The sequence below is a fragment of the Sus scrofa genome, chromosome 14 (genome assembly GCF_000003025.6).
Source record: "Sus scrofa isolate TJ Tabasco breed Duroc chromosome 14, Sscrofa11.1, whole genome shotgun sequence".
NCBI classification, from domain to species: Eukaryota; Metazoa; Chordata; class Mammalia; order Artiodactyla; family Suidae; genus Sus; species Sus scrofa.
The window spans coordinates 41125819-41150029 of record NC_010456.5 but is presented as its reverse complement, the minus strand read 5'-3'; the positions used below and the strand labels follow the sequence as shown (position 1 = coordinate 41150029).

Sequence of the window (24211 nt, the reverse complement as noted above, 5' to 3'; positions counted from 1 at the left end):
GGGAGAATGCAGACTCGCAAAGACCTGAATTCCAATCCCACCGCCCTAGGGGTGGGGTTGCTTGGACAAGCCTCATTCTGGCTGCTTCCCCCTACAGCCCTGGCATCCAGCCCAGAGTGGACACCAGGTAACTATGCATTGAATGGATAAGGAACTCCAGCTCCCTATCTGCATAATGGGGAGGGGGCCCTGAATACTAGCTGAGGGCCCTGGGGATTCTGTCCAGACACACCCACTCAGGTGAGCCTTAATCAGTATGTATTCTAATTGTCAGGCAACTCACAATTATCCATACTGATCTTGTCATCGGTCCCTCACCAAACACCAATCAGGTCTGTGTATGTTCCCGTTCTCAGAGGAGGGTGTACCCAGCCAGCCAAAAATCTTTGTGTCACTCTTGTCTTCGTCCTCCCTTCTCCCGATATCCAACCCCCACCCACCCAGGATTCCTACCCATTTTACCTATTTTTCCAAACACTGCACCCCTCTCCATCTGCACTGCCACCAACCTGGCCTAACCACCATCTTTCTCACATACCCAGGACACCTGCCTTGTTCCCACCATCCCCTCTGGATGTCCTTTAATCCACTTTCCACATAGCAACTGGATGTCACCTCAGAGCCCAACTCTGATGATGGTCAGGCACAGGGCCTTTGCACATGTTGTTCCTTCACCTCCTCTCTAGTCCTTCCTCCCTCTCTTTTCACTTGGTTAACTTGAGTTAACAATTCATTGGGACTCAGCTCAAGTGTCACCTCCTCCTGGAAGCTCTCCCAGATTTTCCTGATTAGGTCAAATCCTCAATATAGCCTTTTTGTGGATACATATTACAGTTTGTAACTGTGTACTTATTTCTGTGATTGCTTGCTCAATATCAGTCTTTCCCTGGAGACTGAGAGCAATTTGAGGACAGGGTCATATTTGCTTCCCTCACCATTTCTGTCCCCCACCAGCATAATGCCTGACGCTTGGTAGGTACCAATAAGCACCCATTGAGTTAATAAATATTCAATGAAGGGGCAAGCTGGGCACTGCAGGTAATTCCAACCCACAGGTGCCTAAGTGGTTTGTATTGAGTGGGGAACAAGACCCTGGATTTGGACTTCCACAGCCCCCAGCCCAGGCTGAATTGGGGTGAAGGTCTGCCAGCCTGGGTGCTGGGATGAGGATGCCAAGAACAGCAGCTACCCAGAATGAGGAGTTGCAGTTCCAGGAATCTACCACCAGGTGGCAAAGTGGCTCTGACCCTGGGGAAAGCTGGAGCCAGGGCCCCTAATTGCCAAATTGGAGGCTGTCAAATTTTTGGGGAGCGCTGGGGCGGGGGGCACACAGGAGGGCCACTGACTCCTTTGAGAATCAATGAGCTCATGAGCCTCTGGTTATAAAAACATGCAGGGGCAGATCCAGGTTTTGGTGAGGCCCGAGACTTACACAATTGGGGATCCTATTTATGAAAACAAACACAGAATTACAACCTCGAAATTAGGGCCAAGTTAAAAGGGGCCAGAGCAAGCTTAATTAATGGGCCTCACAGTAAATCCCCTTTACACATGCATTATTCTATATAATTTCAGGGACCTTCCCCTGCAAACCTGAGAGTCCTCCACCCATGCTCATGCAGACACACTCACCTGGGGGTTCCCCCCCACCGCCCCTATTCAGTCCTGGAGAAGCCAAAAGCCTTGGCAGGCCCAGCCTGGCACTGCTCTGCCTGCTGAAGTCACAGGCACCATGATCCCCGTTTCACTGGGATTCACTCTATCCCAAAGCTCCCCACTCTCACCTGATGAACTTAGGAGGCCAGGCAGGGCCACTTGGCCGGGGCTTAAATACGCATTACCTCCAAATGAGATTATTCACGCCTTCACAGGGACCCTCTGAAGGCAGAGAGGGTGCACAACTCTTCCGCAACTCTAAGCTTACGCCACAAGTGAGGCCACACCATCTGGCTGGGCAGCATGAGTGAATATTTTTTATAAGTCCAGTAATTCTTTTCTTTTTTTTTTTGTTTTTTGTTTATTCGGTTGGGTTTTGTTTTTGTTTTGCTTTTTAGGGCCACACCCACGACATATAGAAGTTCCCAAGCTAGCAGTCGAATTGGAGCTACAGCTGCCAGCCTACACCACAGCCGCAGCAATGCGGGATCTGAGCTGCATTTGCAGCCTACACCATAGCTCATGGCAACGCCAGATCCTTAACCCACTGAGCGAGGCCAGGGACCAAGCCTGCAACCTCATGGATACTAGTCAGATTTGTTTCCACTGAGCCATGATGGGAACTCCCTAGCAATTCTTTTTTGATAAAGCATTATATCATTTTGGTGTTCAAAGAATCTGACTAATAAACGTATATGTGAAAAATATATTGCATGGAGTTCCCGTCGTGGCGCAGTGGTTAACGAATCCGACTACGAACCATGAGGTTGTGGGTTCGATCCCTGCCCTTGCTCAGTGGGTTAAGGATCCGGCTTTGCCATGAGCTATGGTGTGTGTGGCAGACATGGCTCGGATTCCGAGTTGCTGTGGCTCTGGCGTAGGCCGGTGGCTACAGCTCCGATTAGACCCCTAGCCTGGGAATCTCCATATGTCATGGCAGCTGCTCAATAAAATGCAAAAAGACAAAAAATATATATATATATTGCAGACTCGGTCAGCCTATTTTGGCACTTAATTTACTTTAAGTACCCAAAGTCTCCAAAAATGGCCCCCTGACCTCCTTGAAGCTTCATCAGCACTGAGCTGTTAACACGGCCAGTCTATCCTCCTTTCTAGCAGGTACCACAATTCTCGACATTTTATATTGATTTGTGGGGTCACATGGCCAGTTAGTTTCAGTTTACCTGGTATCTGGCACATAGCAGGTGGCTGACCTGGGTGGAGGGGCTCACAGGCCACTTTCCCCAATTTGCAGGGAAGGGCTTAGGTGGGGGTTTTGAGTCTGAACAAGGCTGGAGGGTGAGCTCTCTGGGCCATGAGCTCTCTAAGTCCCATGGGCACTAGTGACTGGGTTTCAGCCTAGAGCAGGGAGCCAGAAAACTGGGCAGAAACTGAGGCTCAGAGAAGCCACACACCCCTCAAGTAGTAAAGGTAGGACTTGAACCCAGCTGGGTAGACTCTGCTTACCTATGATACTAACCTTTTCATAAATAAAAGTGGAATGAATAAATGAAGAAAGGCAGCAAGGGTCCAGAGAGGTTAAGTTATATGGTAAAGGACACATAGCACCGGACTCCCTGTCCAGTGCTCTTCCTGGCTAGTGCAGCCCACTGACTCAAGGGAAGATGCCAAAGGGAAATGGGACCCCCAGTGCAGGTCTCCCGCAATCCCCAGCTAGCCCGTCTGCTATTCCTGCCCAGGTGCTCACCTCGGAACTCTTCGTCAGTCAGACGCTTCTTGTGGGTCAGCAAGAAGGGGAGCAGCCCATCCAGGTCAGTGGTGGAGCCCCGAGACACGATGTCAAAGAGGATAGGCCGGTTGAAGACTTTGAGGATGGGGGGCGGCTGGGGGGCAGGAGCTTTGGGGCTCTGCGGCTGCTTCCTAGAGGGAGGAGGAAGTAGGCTAATAAGAGGGCTCATCTCCTGCCCACCCCACTGTCTCTAGGCTTAGGACCTAAGAACTGGGGAGGCACAGCTAGGGAGGGACCAGACTGAGGGGAGAGGGACATCTGGAGACACAAAGGAATGTTTTATGCCAACAAATCCTACCTAGGACCTTGGGTAGAGACAGACAGGAAGAAACACACAAGCCCCCCATCTGTCCATTGATGATCTACCCATCCATCCACCACCCACCCATCCACTCACCCACCCTCCTATCCATCCATCCATCCATCCATCCATCCACCCATCCATCCACCCACCCTTCTACCCATCCATCCATCCATCCATTTGTCATTTACTGAGAACTAATAAGCCAGAGACTGGAAGAGACAAAGGAAGTAAGAAAATAAAGGAGGAACACTAGACTAACAGATGAAGCAGTTCTATCATTTATTCAATCATTCACTCACTAATTTATTCATTCAACAAACATTTGAGACAAATGAGGCCAAGCACATAAAGTGTTCAAGGCCTTACCAGAGTAGACAGCCAATAGACATTAGCTGATATTCCTGTTATTGTTTAGCACCCACTGTGTGTGTGGGAGAAATGTTGAGCTAGAAGATAGGTGGAGAAAGAACGAGTCAGAGCGGACTGGAGGAGGGGGGAAACGATGGAAAGAGAGAGGAAAAAAGACATTCATTTAGTCATTCAATAAACATTAATTGGACACCAGCTGTGTGTGAGGTTTTGAGAGCGGCACCAGCCCAGGGGCACCTTAGGGGCAGGGACCCCCTGTGCCATGGGCCTCACCCACTCAGTGCCGGGCACATATAGGGGCACAGGAAGAATCTGAAATGAAGACAGGAGAGGAGAAAGTGGCAAATCTGGGGATGGAGCAGAGGAGAAGGGACGGGAGCAAACCCTGACAGAGAGGAGGTGGGACTGCAGGGGAAGGGGACACAGAGGTGCGGCTTCAGGGCTAGCCCAGGGAAGGGACAACCACTCTCCCTCTGTGGGGCTCCAGCCTCAGACTTTCCATCCTGAGACAGGGCCCCCAGCAATGGGGCATGGGAGGAGGGGAGGCGGAGGTCGAGAAGAGGGGCTTTCTGACACTGGGGGCACATAGGCTGGTATAACCCCTGAATGAGGGCACCTGGGCTGCCCCCATTTTATCTACTCCTGAACTGTAAACTTTGCGCCAAAAAATGAAATGAAAAGAACACTTTTGGGGTTTCTGAGGACCTCAGCCACTCAGCCACGTCCCAGCTCCTCCACAGTCCCTCCAAAGCCATTAGCCCTGGTTGTCCAGGAGAGGGTTGGGGATAAGGGCTTGAGGAAGGGGGGCTGAGGGAGGGGAAAGGGAGACACAAAGCCCACCAGCTTCCAATGGGACCTTGGAGGGATGGGACACTGGGGCACTTTGCTACCCTGGGCCTGTTTCCACCTGAGTGGAGGTTATACAGTTTGTCCAGCACAGTGTGCGGACTGTGCGGCCCTGTTTCTTCGAGCCTCTCTAGCCTTGGGCCCTCGTATGTGCACTTCTCTCCATGTGGAATACGCCCCCCCTCCCCAAACCATGTGGTTGTCTTTTTGTACCCCTCAGCTTTGAGTTTAAATGTTGGCTCCTCCAGGACGCCCTCCTGGACTACCTTTCCTGTATAGGCTCCCTCTCCCACTGCAGCACCTCCTGCAAAGTGAATCATCTATTCGCTTGTTTATCAGCTGTCTCACCCTCCAAACTGAAGGTGCCAGAGAAGGCTACTCAGTGTCTAAACTTAATAGGGGTAGCAGCTAGTCTGGCTCAGCCCTGAAGCCCCAGGGCCAACCCTCCCTAGCAGGCATGTGTGCTGGGTGCTCAAGAAACATTCATGGATTGACTTGGTGAATAAATAAAGCAGACAGTTCCTGATCAAGCAAGGATTCAGGAGGGGAATGGGCTTCATCCAAGGGCCCAAGGGTAAATCCAAGGTGAAAAGAGTCTGTGATCAGCAAGGGGAATGAGGAGGACTAGGTGACAACGGGACAGCTTCATACTCTAAGACTGTCCTCCAAACACACACAGAGGCCTGAGAGGGGTTCTTGGGAGTTTTCATGGATGGCTAGCTGGACAGACAGCAGACAGATGGATGAGTAGATAGATATTTGAATAAGTGTGATGGATGGATGGACTGGACAAGCAGATGGACAGATGGAAAGATGGGCTGCTGATCAGAGAAGGAGAAAGAATGAAAGACATGGAAATGAAATAAATGAATTATGAAGAGTTTGATAGCTGACTGGCTGCATGAATAGAAACAGTGGGTACATGGGAGGATGGATGGATGTTTGGGTCAGTAAATGATGGATAAATGGAAGGTTGGTTGTATGGGCGAATGGATAGACAGGTAGATGACAGGTGGATAGATGGGTATTTAGGTACTTGAATGAGATGTTGGGTGGATAGATAGATGGAAGGATGGATGGATGAAGAGACGAACGAGTACATGGACAGGTGGACAAATGGAGGGATGGATGGGTGGGTGGATGGATGGATGAGCAGATAGATAGATGAATGAATAGACAATTGTATAAAAAGTTGGATAGGTGGATGGATGGATGAACGAATAGGTAGACAAATGGGTGGATGGATAGATGTATGGATAGATGGAAGGATAGATGGATGAAGAGACATGTATATGGACAGGTGGACAAATGGAGGGATGGATAGATGGAAGGATGGATGGATGAAGAGACAAGTATATGGAAAAGTAGACAAATAGGTGGATGGATGGATGGATAAACAGGTATATAAAAAGATGGACATATAGGTGGATGGATGGATGAACGAACAGGTGGATAAATAGATGAATGGATAGATGTATGGATAGATGGAAGGATGGATGGATGAAGAGACAAATATATGGAAAAGTAGACAAATAGGTGGATGGATGGATAGAAAGATTCCATACAGAGGAGGAGACCCTTGGCCAGGCAGCCAGCAATACTCACTCTATGACCTTCCTCCTCCACCGCTTGTTGTCACTGGGGTGGTGACGATAGGTGCCATAGTCAAAGAGTGAGTCCATGGGCGCCTTCTTGGGCCCGGGCACCACTGAGGACTCATACAGGGTGGACTCCAGCAGGTCAATGGGGTTGGGCACCCCCTTGCGGAAGGCACCCTGGAACTTCATGCGCAGGTTTGGTCGCCCATCGCCTGGGCCGGTAGGGCGACCAGGATCAGCCAGCGAGGGAGAGGGGGAGCCATCCTCCCCTTCAAACAGGTTGGCCAGCGAAGAGAGGGGGAAGGCCTCCCCACCGGGTGTGCCACTCTCATCCCCAGGGGGCTCGGCCACCTCCCCAGGCCCTGTACGGGGACCTTCGCTGGGCTCCACCATGCTGCCTGTCCGTACTGCTCAGCCTGCAAGGGAACGGGAGGGGAGTCAGGCCGGCTCCAGGAAGCCCCCTCCCACGTGGGCAAACAGCATTGCTGCCAGCTGCTTCAAAGCCACGGTTGTAATGACGGGGTACAGGGTGGCCACTCCCAGATGTGGTTGGCTGCCAGCCCCCGGCAGGAGCTGCAACAGGAGCCTCTTTCAGGGACCTGGAAACACCAGTCTTCCTTGCATCCTGCTGCGCTAGACACTAGCTGGAGAAGGAAGGGCCTCCGAGTCACACTGGGTCCCCAAACCTGGAGCCTGGGGCTTCCTCATGGCCAATAAAACCAGCTTTGGAGCCCCCAGGTCAGGGTTCAAATCCAAGCTCCGCATTTATTTATTTTTAGGGCTGCAGGTGTGGCAAAGGGAAGTTCTCAGGCTAGGGGGTTGAATCGGAGTTGCAGCTGCCAGCCTACACCACAGCCACAGCAACGCCAGATCTGAGCTGCATCTGTGATCTACACCACAGCCCATGGCAACATGGGATCCTTAACCCACTGAGCGGGGCCAGGGATCAAACCTGTATCCTCACGGATACTAGCTGTGCCACAATGGGAACTCCCCAAGCTCCGCCTTTAGCAATCATGTGACATCCATGGTTCACAGCCTCAGTTTCCTCACCCGTGAAATGGGGGTGCTGAAGCAGAGCACACATGCCAGTGGCCAGTATGGTGCTGGCCACACCTACTAAAACAGAACCACTAAATACATGCTTCAGGCACCGGAGATGCTCAGAAAATACTATGTGAACCCCACTGGGGGAGCCAGCAGCCCTCAATTTCCCAGCACCATCATTATGACCCCATTTCATGGAATGGGAAACCAAGGTTCTAAGGCCTTAGTTACCTTCCTGCAGCGCACAAACCCTGCTCCTCCCAGTGCCAAGCACAGAGCCCTTTCCTTCCCTCTTTGCCTGGTTAATGCCTACCCACCTGTGTTCCCAACCTGTGTCCCTTCCTCTGGGAAGCCCTCCTTGACCATTTCTTGGAGGGATTAGTCAATTTCCGGGCTGTGAGCCCCAAGAGACAGGGAATGCATCTGTCTTGTTCACTCCTGCACTGTCCCCCGCACCCGGGAAGGCACCCCATGGACAAATGACCTGCTGACAAAGGTATTATGTGTTCCCATTTCACAGATGAGGAAAATGGAGCTTGAAGAGGGGAAGTCGGGAATTCCCGCTGTGGTGCAATGGGATCAGCGGTGTCTTGGGAGGGTTGGGACTCAGGTTCCATCCCCGGCCTGGCACAGTGGGTTAGGGATCAGGTGTTGCCACAGCTGGGGCTTAGGTCGCAACTGCGGCTCGGATCTGATCTCTGGCCCAGGAAATCCATGTGCGCAGGGCAGCCAAAAGAGAAAAGAAAAAAAAAAAAAAGAAGGGAAGTCACCCATCTTGTTAGGAGAAGAGGTGGACTTGAACCCAGCACTCTGGCTCCCAGGCCCAGTGTTTAGACAGGAGCAAGGACAAGGGAGGGGCGAGGCCCTGCTGGCTGGCTAGCTGTCAGCCCCTACCTTCCCCAGCACACCACTGGGAGGGCTGAGCACCAAGGGCGAGTTTCCTGGAACTCCTACCATCCCACCCGGGCTGCAGGGAAAAGTCTGAAAAGCCCTCTTTTTCTCTGCCTCTCCCTCCCTGCGCATTAGCAGAAGAAAAAATAAAGATTGGTTCCCACCTTGTTTGTTTTGTGGCTACCAGGAGGGAAGGCTAGGGCACTGCCAGAGGCCTCTCTTGGCGGGAACAGCAGGGCACACAGAGGGTCAGAGCTCCGGCCAGGGGCTGGCCTCCTCTAGGCACCAGCAGGGAGGGACGGCCTGGATTTTAGAGTCTTTAGCCTTGAGTTCTAAATTGAGCTCTGCTATTTACCTGCAGCATGACCTTGAAAAAGTCATTTGAGCTACCCAAGCCTTGGTTTCCTCAGCTGTAAAATAGGTACAGGGAGTAGTTTTTCATACATTTGCAGGAAGAATTCAATGAGATCAGCGTGTCCAGGATCTACCCAAACATTAAGTTAGGGGCTGTCGATGATTATAATCAAAGGAGGAAGGAAGGGCCAGGAGTACTGATGCTGAAATCAGATAAACCTGGTTCCTGTCTTAGTCCTGTTTAATTAGCAGCTGTGTGATCTTGGGCAAGTCACTTTCTCTCTCTGAGCCTGTTTCCCCACCTGGAAAACCAGGATAATCCCACCTCCTCCTAGAATTCTTGGGAGATGGCAAAGACCTCAGTAATTTGAAGCACCTACTCGGTGCCACATCTAGTAGGACCTCAGGGGACATTAGCCCCCATCCACTTGCCAGGTGGGAGAGGGAGACCCCTAGTGGCAGCATCGTGAGCCTGGGCTTTGTGATGCAGGGATAGGGGTGTGCTGAGGTGAGGAGGGGGTGTCCAGTTCTGTTCATCTTACTGGGGACCCCACGGTAAGGGGAAGAGGAGGAATTGGGCATGGGCTTTTGCTGTCAACACCTCCCCAATAACTGCACCCCTTCCCAAGGCACCCGTCACTGCATGGAGCAGGATACCCCCCAACTCAGGTGGGGGCCAGAGGAGGCAGCTGGGAGGGCCCCTCCAAACCCCACTGTGACTGCACCCCCTCCCTTAAGAAATCCCAACCCAGACAGCATCCAGGGTTTCTGGGGGCTCCACAATAGGGGATCTGGAGTCAGCCCAGCCACAGGTTCAAATCCTCCTCAGCCACTCACTCACAGCTCATAGGCTTCACAAGGCACACAGGGATCAATATTAGCATATTAATTATGGTGAAGTTATAATTATGAAATAAACCCCATCATTATCGTGATAACGTTGTGGGCCCAGGTGTTTCACACACTCTCACTGGGTCCTCACTGCAACCCTAGATCCTCGGTTCTCAGCAGGGGGCCATACTGTGCCCCACGGACACTCTGCAATGTCTGGAGACATGTTTGGTTGTCACATTGTGCTACTGGCATCTAGTGGGTCAAGGCTAGGGATGCCATCCAACATCCTACAATGCCCAGGACAGTCCCCACCACAAGGAATGACCCAGCCTGAAAATCCGATTGTACTGGGGATGAGAAACCTGCCCTGGAGGCAGGTGCTTTAATTCTCAACTCACAGGTAAGGATACTGAGGCTCAGAAAAGTTAAGTGACTTGCCCGAGGCCATTCAGCACGTTGGTGAAAGAGCCAGGATTCATATCCGGGCAGTTGGCTGTGTATCACCCTAACCCCTCAGTTGACGGGGACCAGGTATCATGCCAAACCTTTACAGTATCTTGTTCAAGGTGCACAACAGCCTCGGGGGGAATCTACCAGCCCATGTTAACCTCTCAGAGCCTAGTTCTCCCCACCCATAAAATAAGGCTTGCAAAACAGCTTCCATCCCATAGGGCTGCGGTAACGGGCAGTTATCTCTTGGGTAACCAGTAAGCGCTTGATAAATGCTTTAATTATGATACGGTCCCAGTTTACCTGTCCTCCACCCCCTCCCCCCACCCTGGCACACACACGTGGCACTACTGTAGCCTGGTATTCACAGCTCCTGTTAACATTCACCAGACGCCCCCCACCCCTACCCCGCTCGCACCCCTCTCCCCCTTAGTGAATCTGCCAGTCTGGTGAGCAAAGCTGGGTTACTGCACCCGTTTTACAGCTGAAGAAACTGAGGCTTGGAGATTCCACACAGAGTGAATGGCCTTGAAGAGGGCCTCTGGACTGACCTTGGACTCCTTCCACACCACACCACCCGTATGTATACACACCAGTATGCACATACACATGTGTATACACACACACACACACACCCTGCTCTGTGGCAATCCCCTCCCCAACACTGCCCGGTTCTCTGTGGTTGGGGATGGAGCCTCACTCCCTGTTCTAATTTGCCCTGAAGGCTGTTATTACACATACCAAACCCATGCCAGACTTAAGGGGAAGGAGGGGTGCAGGGCGGGAAGCGAGGCTGAGAGTCCTCTAGAATCTCCTCTCCGTTGAAATGTCTGTTTCTTCTGGATGCGCCCTGTGAGTGCGCACATGCGCATGTGCCCACTGCGAGCCCCTGGGAACGCCTTTGCAGCTGGCAGCACGCAATGTGTGTCAGGGGCTCAAGGAAGGACATGTTTGCAGAGTGTGAACAGCCCCACACACTGTGTCACCACAGTATTCATTTAACACAGTGGATCAGATTTCAAGCGTTTTTGTTTTAAGTACCCAAACGCTTAAAAAAAACTACATATATTTAGCTATAGACATATAATAGACCTAGTCCACACACAGACAGTTGTGGCAGGACAGATAGAGATCTAAATCTTAGAGCCCAAAGAGCAAGATTAGAGGAGTTCCCACTGTGGCACAGTGGGTTAAGATTGTAGCAGCTCAGATTGCTGTGACAGTGTGGGTTCAATTCCCAGTCCAGCGCAATGGGTTAAAGGGTCTGCCATTGCCACATCTGTGGCATAGGTCACAGTCAAATTCAATCCCTGGCCTTGGAACTTCCATATGCTGCAGGTGTAGACATTAAAAAAAAAAAAAAAGGAGGATTAGAAACCATTCGCCTATATATTTAACAAATATTTATTGAGCACCTATTATGTGCCAGGTCTCAGGCCATAGAAGTGAGCAAGACAAAGAATTCCTACCCTCCTGGGGCTGACCTGGTGGGAAAAGAGAACAGCTAGACAAATCAAGAAGCTGAGGCATGTCTGGTGGCGTTAAGAGCTCATTAGGGAGTTCCCGTCGTGGCGCAGTGGTTAACGAATCCGACTAGCATCCATGAGGTTGCGGGTTCGGTCCCTGCCCTTGCTCAGTGGGTTAAATGATCCGGCATTGCCGTGAGCTGTGGTGTAGGTTGCAGACGCGGCTCGGATCCCGCGTTGCTGTGGCTCTGGCGTAGGCCGGTGGCTACAGCTCCGATTCAACCCCTAGCCTGGGAACCTCCATATGCCGCGGGAGCGGCCCAAGAAATAGCAACGACAAAAAGACAAAAGACAAAAAAAAAAAAAAAAAAAAAAAAAAAGAGCTCATTAGACCGCAAAGGCTCAGGGTGGCTGAGTTCAGGGGTGCAGGGGTCCCGAGCAGGGTGAGGAGGCATAGGACTGAGCCAGGGTCCCCACTCCTTCCTCTCTGCCTGGGTCAGACACCAGGCTCTCCAGAAATGTGGCTGAAGATCAGGCATCCTGCTCTGATGACCCCTGGGGATCAGTCAGGGCACTCCCTCCCCTGAAGAAGGGGCACATGGCGGGGAGAGGCGGGCATGGAAAGAACTTGCATTTTGACGTCAGACAGATGGGGGCTTGGCTCCCAGACGCACTGTTCATTAGCTGGGTGAGCTTGAGCGAGTTACTTAGCCTCTCTGAGCCTTATTTGCCTCACCTGCCCTTGGGGCTCTTAATTGGGTCACTGTGAGGATTATAAGAATTGAGTCAAGCACCTGGCACGGATAAGCCCTTGATAAATAGCAAACTGCAAGACTGGGTGAACTGCAGGTGTCTTCTCTCTGAGACTCCCGGGTTCCACAGGGGTGGGGTAGGTCTCTAGCTTCATTTCCCTGTTCCCGGGGAAGAGAGTGGAGGCAGGGGTCCATCCTTTCCACTACCCCATGGCTTTGCCTGATCTCATGGAAACCCTGGCACGTACTTGTCAAATCCCATCCTCCTGATTACACAGCCGAGGAAAGCTGCTTAAATCTGGGGGCAAGTTTAGGCATGCAGGGGTTGCTCCACCCCAGAGGGAAAGAATTCCAGGGAGCTGAGATCAGTGCACTCTCATGGGCATTTGCTGAGTCCCACCTGTGTGCAGGGCACCCAGGGAGGCATAAAAGAGGGGAAGCACATTGAACTCACAGTCTGGGAGAGAAGGGGGATGGCTCACCGTGCACCCCCCCACACACACACAGGCCTTTGCCTGGGCTGTTCCCTCTGCCTGAGATGCTCTTCCTCCACCAGCTCCCATTCTTAGGGTGGCATCTGAAGCTGTACTTCCTCTGAAAAGCCTTCCTGCCTCCCCGCTCCAAGTCTAAATCAGCTCCCTTGTGTTCACTCTTAGAGTAGCATGTGCCTCCCTTTATAGTGTCTCTCTTTTTTTTTTTTTTGGTCTTGTTGTCTTTTTAGGGTCGCACCCGTGGCATATGGAGGTTCCCAGGCTAGGAGTCGAACCGGAGCTGTAGCCGCTGGCCTACACCACAGCCACAGCAACTCAGGATCCGAGCTGAGTCAGCGACCCACACCACAGCTCACAGCAATGCCAGATCCTTAACACACTGAGTGAGGCCAGGGATAAAACCCACGTCCTCATGGATGCTAGTCGGATTCGTTAACCACTGAGCCACAACGGGAACTCATAATGCTTTTCATGATTAAACTTTTTTATTTGGCCACGCCCACAGCATGCAGAAGTTCCAGGCCAGGTTTCAAACCCATGCCATTGCAGCACCGAAAGCCACTGCAGTGACAATGCCAGATCCTTAACCTCTAGGCCACCAGGGAACTCCTTCACAATTAAACGTTGATCTTTACTTATATCATTCTTTTATCCAAATTCTCTTTTCCTCTAGAATTTTAGTTCCATGAAGGAGCAACTGTTTTGTGTCTGCTGTCTCCCCAGCACTCAGCATCATGCCCAGGCATCAGTAAATATTTGCTTTCTTAAACTATAAGGCAAAGGGCCTCTGAAGTGCTGAAAGGAGGCAGGAGGAAGTCACAGTGATCCTGATGGGCACAGGGAGAGGCTGCAAGAGGAGGGGTATTCAGGCTTGGGCTTGACAAAGTGGAATGGGATAAAAGAGCAGAGAGGGCGAGTTTGAGGGTGTGGAGCTGGGAAGGTGCAGGGGGCACTGAGGACTGGCAGGGCCTGAGACATTAGGAGAAGAAAAGTAGGAAGAAGAAAAGATTCGTGAGTGGGTGAGGAGGTGGGTGGATGGGGGGGGCAGGCAGACCAGGGGACAGTTCTGCTCCCAGACAGACTCAGTGCACTTCCCCCTCCCTCCTTCCGGGGGCTCTCTGCCTAATCCGGGGGCCCCCACTTCCTGCAGGACCCCAGAATAGCCTCTCATTCTAGATCGGTCCTGAAGGGATGGTGTGGATGGGGAAGGGACTAGGAGTACACAACCCGAGGTTTGCTGGTACCAAGAGAGAGAAAAGATCTCCCCACCTTACAGGTGAGAAAACTGAGGCTCAGAGAGGTAAAGTTACTCTTTCAGGGTTGCCCAGCTCCTGAGAGGCAGAAGCCGATCTACGACCTTTGTGGCCCCAGGACCTACTCCTCCAGCAGATACTTTACAGGGACTTAAGAAGAAAAAGGGGAGTTCCTGTTGTGGCACATCGAAAACAAATCTGACTAGGAACCATGAGGTTGCAGGTTTGATCCCTGGCCTCGCTCAGTGGGTTAAGGATCCGGTGTTGCTGTGAGCCGTGGTGTAGGTCAAGGAGGAGGCTCAGATCTGGTGGTGGTGTGGCTGTGGTGTGGGCAGGCAGCTGCAGCTCTGATTAGACCCTCGCCTGGGAACCTCCATATCCCTAAAAGGACGAAAAGACATTAAAAAAAAAAAAAAAAGAGGAGTTCCCGTCGTGGCGCAGTGGTTAATGAATCCGACTAGCATCCATGAGGTTGCGGGTTCGGTCCCTGCCCTTGTTCAGTGGGTTAACCATCCGGCGTTGCAGTGAGCTGTAGTGTAGGTTGCAGACGCGGCTCGGATCCCGCGTTGCTGTGGCTCTGGCGTAGGCCGGTGGCTACAGCTCCGATTGGACCCCTAGCCTGGGAACTTCCATATGCCGCAGGAGCGGCCCAAGAAATAGCAAAAAGACAGAAAAAAAAAAAAAAAAGAGAGAAGAAAAAGGTGGAGGTGAAGGAAGAGAGGTCTCCTCTGGGGGTTGGGGCAGCTGTGTGACTCTGGGCAAGTTCACTGGCCCTTCTGTGCCTCTGTTTTCTTACCTATATATATATATACATTTTTTTTTCTTGTCTTTTTGCCATTTCTAGGGCCGCTCCCGCGGCAATATGGAGGTTTCCAGGCTAGGGGTGGAATCAGAGCTGTAGCCACTGATTAGTGGATGGCTACTGCCAGCACCATCAGTGTCACTACATTATCATTATTAGGAGGAGAGGGATGAAAAGGCAGACTGAGGCCCAAGGAAGGTATGACTCCAGGGAGGGCAGAGTGTTGGCGCCCAGGGCCTGGGACTGGCAGTCACCTCAGAGCAGCTGCCGCTGGCAGCTCAGCCCATTGGCCAAGTGAAAGCCACTGTCTGCCAGGCTGCCTGAGGCTCCCCGGAGCCTGGCAGGCGGCAGCAGCAGGGATCATCCCGCCATGACCGGCACCTTCCCCAGCCAGCCCGTGTTTACCTAGCAGGTCTCGGCCCAGCCCGCTTCCTGTTTGCTGCACAGTGCCTGCCTGTCCGGGGCCGACAGAGCCCCAGTGTCCTGCCGGGTCCCCCCACCCAGGAGGGTGCCCCCTCCAGCTCACACCACCCAGGCAGGGCAGGGCCAGGGTGATTCACCAGGCCTCAAAGAGGGCAAGGCCAGTGTGGCCACGACAGTCACTCGGTCATTTGGCAAGTTATTGGCCAGAGAGATTCTGACATGCACACGAACACCCCTCCGAGCACTCACAGGCCCCCGGTCAATTCCACGGTCCCTGGCCCTAGGGTGGGAGCCCCTGGGAGGCAGGGAGGCAGCTTGCACCTCTTAACACAAAAGGCCACATGGGAGGATCCCCTTTCCATGAAATGTCCAGAATAGACATATCCATAGAAAGAGAAAGCAGGTTAGTGGCGGCCAGTGGCTGGGGGGTCGGGGGGACAGTGACTGCTAATGGGTATGGGGTTCACTGTGGGGGTGACAAAAATGTACTGAGACAGAGGTGATGTCTGTATACCTCTGAACACGCTACAGAACCAGTGAACTGCACGCGCTCAAAGGGTGAGTTGCATGCGAATCATACCTCAATACTACCAGGCTGGGTGACTTCAGGCAGGTCACTTCCCCTCCCTGAGCCTCAATTTCCTTAGAGCAACGTGGAATGTCGTGAGGTTAGACACTCATAAAGGCTCCAGCACAGGGGCTGGCACATAGAAAGGGCTCAAGGATGCGACATCCCTGTCCCAGGAGGCTCCGGCTCCTTCTTCCCTTGCCTCACGCCCTCCCATCAGAGCTCAGCCCCCAAGTCTCTGACTCAGCCCTGCTTGGAACGTGATGCTACCCAGCTCCGGCCCAGAAGGATGGAGGCCCCTTCTCCCTAGCCCGGCCCCTCTTCCAGAGGACAGACACAGGCACAGAGACGATCCCCAGGGAAGATTCTGTCGCCTCAGAAACCACCCAACCTATGTTCTGTTCCCCACCTGCCACTTCCCAGTGGAGTGGCCAGGGGCAAGACACTTCTCTCTGGGCCTCGGTTTCTTCATCCGTAAAATGGGGGAAATAATTACTGCCACCCGGGAAGGGGGAACTTGTATCTGCTTTATAATTACTGGTTGGATAGTACATTCACGTTCTAAATTAAAAAAAATAACATGATGGGAGTTCCCATCGTGGCGCAGTGGTTAACAAATCCAACTAGAATCCGCTGAGGATGCAGGTTCGATTCCTGGCCTTGCTCAGTGGGTTAAGGATCCGGAGTTGCCGTGAGCTATGGTGTAGGTTGCAGACGCGGCTTGGATCCCGCATTGCTGTGGCTCTGGCGTAGGCCAGCGGCTACAGCTCCAATTCGACCCCTAGCCTGGGAACCTCCATATGCTGCAGGAGCGGCCCAAGAAATGGCAAAAAGACAAAACAAAAACAAAAACAAAACAAAACAAAAACATGATGGGCATTCCCATATGGTGCAGCAGGTTAAGGATCTGGTGTCACTGCAGCAGCTTGATCGCTGCTGCGGTGCAGGTTCGATCCCTGGCCTGGGAATGCCCACATGCCACAGGTGCAGCCAAAAAACTAATTAAAATGGTAGCTTCTACAACAAAGGGCTGTTGTGAGGACTGAATGACAATGGAGGATAAATGACTGAATCACTGATCAAGAGTCTAGGATAGCACCTGGTGCACAGTAAGTGTTCAAAAAACGGCAGCTGCTTTTTCATTGTTAACCTTCCCACAATTTACAGCTAGGGAGATGTCAGGGTGGAGGCCGGGCTGGGACCCAGACGTCCTGGCTCCGAAGGAGATGCTGCCTTCTGAAAGGGTTTTCTTCCCTCCTCATTCCCATCTCCCTTCCATTCCCCAGCTGGGAGACAGGCCCAGAGGAGACAGGACACCCACCCAGACCTACACACAGCCCTCCATCCCTCATACCCACAGGCCAAGGCCCCAAGGTTACCAAGTCAGAGAAGAGAGCAGATACCTAGGGAAGGGAGGGGTCAGGCAGGAGCCCGGGAAGGGAGCCCCAGGCAGCAGAAAACCGGTGTGAGATTCTCTCTCTGCCCCGGCCCACCTTGCCTCCATCCAGTCTGTGCCAAAAGTAGTCTACTGTCTCTGGCTAACTGCTTGGAATTATGGCTGAGAGGAGAGCCTGGAAGCCCGCGGTAGTGCCTACCCTCCTTGGTACCTGTCACAGCCCCTTCTATCTGTCTTAATCCAAAAAATAACTCTGGAAGGTGGGCATCATTGTCTCCATTCTCGGATGAATAAAGCACATCTGGGGAAAATGGAGGTGAGGGGCCCCATTTCACAGATGAGCAAACTGAGGTTCAGAGAGACCAAGAGACCCAGCCAAGGTCACAACTCAACAGGAAGGGAATATTCCAAGCATCTGCTTTCAAACCCATCTGAGTTCAGAGTCTATGCAGCCCTCTCCCTGGGGTCACTCTTCTAATGCAACACCCCTTGGAATCCCTGGGGCAGGCTGGCACAGACAGACTTAGAGTTTGAATCGTGGCTTTGCCACTTAGTAGCTGTGCGACCCCAGGCGGATCACTGCACCTCTCTGAGCCTCAGTTTCCTCATTTCTAAAAGGGAGTTAATCACAGGACCCACCCCTGGATTGCTTGGATGCTGTGGTGTCAGAGCCTCATAGAGGGCAACCCCAGATGGTGGGAACACACACAGCTCCCAGACGACAGGGACCTCTTCTGCTCCAGTCACCACTGAGTCCCACTGCCTGCCAGTGAGACTGGCACAGAGATGTCCAAGACATACTTGTTGAGTAAATGAACAGATGGATTAATGAATGAACGAACTCATGGATACAAATGAATCAAAGACAGCTAAATCATTCTCCGTAGGGCAGGCAGATGGTCACAGCTGAACCTCCACCCAACTAACCAGCTAGCTAAATTCCACCCCCACTCATCCTTCAACAGTTAATGTATTGAGTACCTACTGCATGCTGGGCTCTCTGACCCAGGAGGTTCAATTCACCCCCTTCCCCAGTGAGGGCAACAGCTATCATGGGTCCATTTTGCAGATGAAGAAACTGAGGCTCAGAGAGACCAGGGCACTTGCCCAAGTCTGAATCTGAGTAGGCAGGTTCTCCTGATGCCCCCCCGCCCTTGTTGGCTCATCTGTTGTGCACACTTATTCCTTCCTTCATCCATTTCTCTGTCCACAGATATTCCTTTTTTTTGGGGGGGGGCATACCATGGCACGTGGAAGTTCCTGAGACAGGGATCAAATGCACACCACAGCAATGACAATGCAGAGTCCTTAACCACTAGGCCACCAGGGTGCTCCCTCCACAGGCATTCCTGAGCCCCTCTTCTCTGCCAAGGAGCACAGGGACAGGAGTGAAACGGCCAACAGGTTCCGCCTGAGGTCAATTGGCCCCAGCTTACTGGGGACCCCCACCCCGAGCCTGTGGAGCCCATCAGGACACATGCTGGAAGTGGGGCCCCGTACACCCCCCTTGAGGAGCTCTCCCAGAGGTGGTCAGCCCTCCAGGTCAGCCGGATGGAAGCCAGGCCACTCCACCCTCAGGGAAAAACAGGCGTCCAGTGAGACTGAGGAGCGCTTTGTGTGGCAGGCAGGGTGGGGGCGGGAGGGGCGACCGTTACTCACCACTCAAAGAAAAATAAGAGTATTCCCATTTGGTCAATGGCCCTCCTGTCTGCCCCCCACGCCACCACCTCCCTCCATAGCCTTTCCCGCCCTCTGACCTCATCTGGGGCAGACCTGCGAGTGGGGAGGGGCCCCAATGCCACTGGCGTGGTGTCTGTGACCCTCCCGCATGGATGAGGAAACAGGCTCAGAGAGGTGGGGTGACCTGCTTGTGGTCACACAGCCAGCAGTGGGTAGGGCTCAGGGCAGAAAGGGGAAGCTGATGAACAGGAAGGGGCTCAGAGATGGGAAGGAAATACGAGTCACAGTAAAAGTGAGGGCCAGGCCTCCTTTCCTCATTCCTGCTCAGCCAGGGGGACAGCTCACAGGGACCCAAGGGCACCCAAGGCAAGGCAAGTCCAAGCTGGGGCAGGAGTGGCAGCCAGAATAACACAAGCTCCCCTCAACTGGCAGAGCTCTGAACTCCAGCAGACCCCAGGTGGCATCCCCAGGACCCGAGAGGTTAAGTCACTTCCTGAAGTCACACAGCAGTGAGTGGCTGAGCTGGGATGTGAACAGGCGTGGGTCATACTCCCAAGAAGGAAGAGGCGAGCAGCTTTCCAGGAAGAAAGCTGAGCCAGCCACTGGGCTTTTCAGGGAACCCAAGAGGACCAGAGTCAATGGAATCTGGCTTTCAGGTCCAGCTCTTCCAAAGGCCAGTAGGGAATCCCTAGGCAAACTGCTTCTTTCTCTGAGTCTCAGTTTCCTTAGCTGTAAAATGGGACTCAGCAGTCCTGCCCCGCCCACCTCCAGTAGGGGTGATGCTCTGACAGCATCAAGGTGAATGTCAGGCAAGAGACACTGGTTACACTCTGAAGAGTCAGCATCGCTCTGGAGACTGTCTGAGGCACAAGGAGGAAGGGAACTCACTGAGAGTGAGGGTTTGAAGCAGGTAGCTAGGTTTTGGCCCTGTTTTTAAGCATCAAATCAAGAAAGTAGGAAACTCTGACAGCTTCTGGCACTCAGTCAATGCCCGTAAATATTTCAGAGCTGAAAAGACAGCAACCGTTGTCCAAATGCAAGTCTAGCTTTGCCCCTGCTACCTTCCACCTACCCACCTGGCACAGAGGGGCTCTCGGAGGGTGCCCTGGGGACAAGCTGGAGGAAAACGTGCCCTGGAACAGGCCAGGGGACAGGATGAGGAAGAAGATGGTGCTCAGAGCCCCACTCGTGTGCCTTGGACTGTCCTTGCAAAGAGGGGACAGAAGAGCACCATTTGACAGATGAGGAAACGGAGGCTCAGAGCAAAGAGGTGACCTGCCCAGGCTCCTCTGGAGGGAAGGCAGCGGGCCTAGGACTGAAGCCCAGGCCTGTCTGAACAATTCAGGTTCTTATCTCTAAGCTCTGGACTGTCTTCTCATGACCCCAGGTCTACACAGATGGGTTCAGACCACCTTGCAAGTTAAGGGCATGGGTTTTAGAACTGGATAAATGGAGGTCAGATCTCAGTTCTGGCCCTTGCCAGCTGAGAGAACGCTGGGCAAGTGCCTTCGTCACCCCAACCTCAGGTCCTCTCTCTGAGGGTACCAGCATAGCTTTGCATCTAAATCTACTGAGTGTCTGGCTCAGGGTCTATCGCTCAATAAATCCTTGCTGCCATCGTAATGACCACTAACGCAGCCCAGGTTTAGCTGAAGCTGGACAGAATCTTGCACCCAGAATTCAGAGCGGCAGCTGCAGGGCCCAGGACCACAAGTATCTCAAGAGATCTGAATTAATCTTTAACAGGTAAATTCCATCCCAGCTTGGCAATGCAGAGCATTCCAGAAGAGCCTGCTGGCATGAAATGTTCCCTTGGCCCCCCAGATCCTGGATGTGACAAGAAGATGAGCTGGTCCCTAGGTCCGCATGAGTTGGGGAGGGGCCTGGAGTGTCTTTCTCAGAGTCAAATTCGAGAAACTGAGGTAGAGAGCGGGTCGGGGGGGCCTGGGGGAGGGGGTTAGAGCCACCAGCTCCATGTGGCCCCCTCCCTCCCGGGAATGCACGAGGGACCTCAAAGGACTCCAGCCCTCTCAAAAGGATGTGGTTGGGCACTCAACCATGCGACAGAGATTTACTGAGCACCATGTGCCAGGCACAGAGGCCACAGCCTTCGCATTTCTCTTTCTCCTCCACCTTCCAGCCGGCCCCCTCTCGTCCCTACCTGGGGCCTCACGCCTTGGGCCTGGATGACTCCCCCCAACCGGCCCCCCTCCAGGACCCAACTCCCTGCCTGGCTCCCAGTCTGCAGGCCTTTCCAGACCACACATCCGGCCTGTACTTCCCAGCCTAGCCGGGAAGACTTTTAGGGCTTCTGGGTCTGACCCAGCCCCTGCCTGTCTGATCCCTTGTCCTTCCTGTTCATGTTACATACTCTAGGCAAATGGGGCAATTTCGCAGCTCTCCAAACCCTAGTTTTACCACTTGGTGACAGGGTGAAGTCAGGTCCACTGTCTGAATGCTCTTTCCAGATCTTTCTGTCTTTTTAGGGCTGCACCCGCAGCACATGGAGGTTTCCAGGCTAGGGGTCTGATAGGAGCTACAGCTGCCAGCCTACGCCAGAGCCATAGCAATGCCAGATCCAAGCTGCATCTGCGACCTACACCACAGCTCAAGGCAACGCCAGATCCTTAACCCACTGAGAGAGGCCAGGGATCAAACCCTCATCCTCATGGACCCCAGTCAGGCTCACTAACCGCTGAGCCACGAAGGGAACACCTGAAACGCCACCTTGATAGAGTATCCTGCATCCTGTCACAGGGCCACCCGCAGCCCTGCTCTCCTGACCCCCATTCAGCGGCAACACCTAATTCCCATTACCTCCTGTACATGCTTGCTTGCTGGGTGCTTGCTGGTTGGGTGTGGGTACTGCCTGCCTGGAGACCACAGCTGGCACTGGGGCAATCCCAGGCCCAATGAGGCAGCCGTGAGGAGGGGCAGCCTCCCTCCCATCTCACTGGCTCCCTTGGAGCACCCAGTTCATGCCCCTGGGGCTGGGGCTAGGCTGCGGTCCGAGGTACCTCAGTGCCCAGCCCAGGGCTGGCCCAGGGTGGCTTCTCAGGAGGGTGTGATGGACAAAAGAGTAAATAGCTGAAGCCCCGCTCACACCAGATGAGGTGGGAGCCGCCTTATATCCACAGACCCTGGCCAGGATATAAGGCGGCTGGTCTGGATTTAGCTTGGGAAATCCCAGGCCTCATCTTCAATGCAGGGCTCTCTCTCGCATCATTTTCCTCAGGTGACCATTCCCTACACCTGGGAAAACTCACTTCAAGATGACCCCACCCTGGAGCTCCCATCATGACTCAGTGAAACGAATCTGACCAGCATCCATGAGGATGTAGGTTCAATCCCTGGCCTCGCTCAGTGGGTCAAGGATCTGGCATTGCTGTGAGCTGTGGTGTAGGTCACAGACGCAGCTTGAATCTGGCATTTCTGTGGCTGTGGCGGGCAGCTACAGCTCCGATTCGACCCCTCCATGTGCCGCGGGTGCGGCCCTAAAAAGACAAAACAAACAAATATATATATATATATATATATATAAAACGCCATCCTGCTTTTTACAACCTTGAGCCTGCCTGGTCTATGACTGCCATTTACTGTTTGGGGGAGCCCCTCCTTCCTGTGACTTACCAATAAAGGTGAGAAAGAGGAGTCCCCAGCCCCTCTGGTTCCCACCATTATTCAAAAAGAATGATCTGGAGAAATGTGGAAATGGTCAATTACCTTTTTTCATTCCCTCCATTAAGACATTTGAGGAAAAAAAAAAAAAAAAGATGTTTGGGGCCACAACCACCAACACAAGCATAGAGATGGCAGGGACCCCAGGTACCGTGTGGGGCCCCCACAGGTCAGCTGTCCTCACCCTGGTCCTGGGAGTCACCCTCAGCCTAACCCCCTCCATTCTGCAGATGAGCTCTCTGTCCCTCAGCTAAGGGAGGAGCCCAAGGTCACAAAGTAGTGGGTGGCAGAGCAGGGGTTCAGGGCCACAGTGGCCCCACTTTTTTTTTTTTTTTTTTTGCTTTTTAGGGCCACACCAGTGGCATATAGAGGTTCCCAGGCTAGGGGTCCAATCAGAGCTACAGCTGCCAGCCTACACCACAGCCACAGCAACACTGGATCCTTAACCCACTGAGTGAAGCCAGGGATAGAACCAAGACTTCATGGTGCCTAGTCGGATTCATTTCCGCTGCACCATGACAGGAACTCCTGGCCCCACTTTTAGCCTCACAGATGACCCTGGCCTGACCCTCATACCCCGCCACCTCTTCACTGAGTTGCCCTGCTGTCCTCGCCCCAGAGATAAAGTGGTGAAGCTTAAACCTTCTAGCAGGTTTTAGCATCCCAGAGCAAAGCTCACACACAACTGCACGCCCCCACCATGGCCCCAAGCAGAAACCCCTGTTCTAGACACAGGGCAGCCATAAGCACCCCACCCCCCGCCCGCCACCTTCCAAGACACCCCCTGGGCGCCAGGCAGGGAGCAGCCCTGGGTTTAAATTCCACCTGGCTACACCCCCCACCTGATCCTCAGTTTCCTCATCTGCAAAATGGGGAGGACAGATAGAGAAACTGGCTGGGCCTGGGCCAGGTGGGGGGCGGGGAGCTCAATTAAGGGGCCTGTGGGTGGAATCACCTGGCATGTGGGGCAGGGCAGGTCTCTCCAGGTCCTCAGAGACCCTCCCAGACTCCTCAGGACAGAGCTGAAGGGGCGGTTAAAGATTATCCTGCCTCACGGGGGGGTTGGGGGGAAGGGCCTTCTCTCTGGGACTCAGTAACCAAGAAGTGGCCTTTGGAAGCTCCAGACTCCCAGTCTCTCCGCCAGGCAAAAAGCAAACCTCAGCACCCCCAACTCCCTCAAGCCCCCCAAAAAGGGGTGAGCCAGAGGTGGGCTGCAGGGCCTCCTGCGTTTGGTCCCCAGTCCTCCATCCCAGAGACCAGCAACCCCAGAGCCCACCATGGGCGCCCATTTCACAGGTAATAAAACCGAAGACCAGAGAAGCGGTGCAGGACCCATGAGTCCCCCTGCGGGTCCCGCGCCCCAGGCCGGCTCTCCGCTGCCGTCAGGATGGGCCCGGGGGCGCTCGGGGTCCTAGCCGAGCCATCCCTCCCGGGTTCCCCGCCCCGAAGGCTCAGGCCCCACTCACCTCCCGGAGGGCTCGGCGCTGGTGGCCCCGAGAACGCGGCGCTTCCTGAAACCCGGCAGCCGCCCCGTGCCCGCCCGCCGTCGCCGCGTCCCTCCTCCCGGGGCTCAGGTTCCACAGCCGCGCGCCGCCCCCGGGCG

General features: G+C 53.5%; 1 protein-coding gene across 3 annotated transcripts in view; it reads right to left on the bottom strand.

Moving 5' to 3' along the window:
* TRPV4 (transient receptor potential cation channel subfamily V member 4) overlaps positions 1 to 24211 on the bottom strand; it is a 43764-nt gene extending 19553 nt beyond the window's left edge. Inside the window, exons 1-3 of one of the 3 annotated variants that reach the window (XM_021071776.1) lie at positions 24075 to 24211; positions 6531 to 6939; positions 3365 to 3537 (exon numbers count right to left, since the gene is read on the bottom strand). In XM_021071776.1, the coding sequence (XP_020927435.1) occupies positions 3365 to 3537; positions 6531 to 6916 (559 nt within the window). In that variant the 5' untranslated portion in view covers positions 6917 to 6939; positions 24075 to 24211. 3 annotated transcript variants of the gene reach the window in all.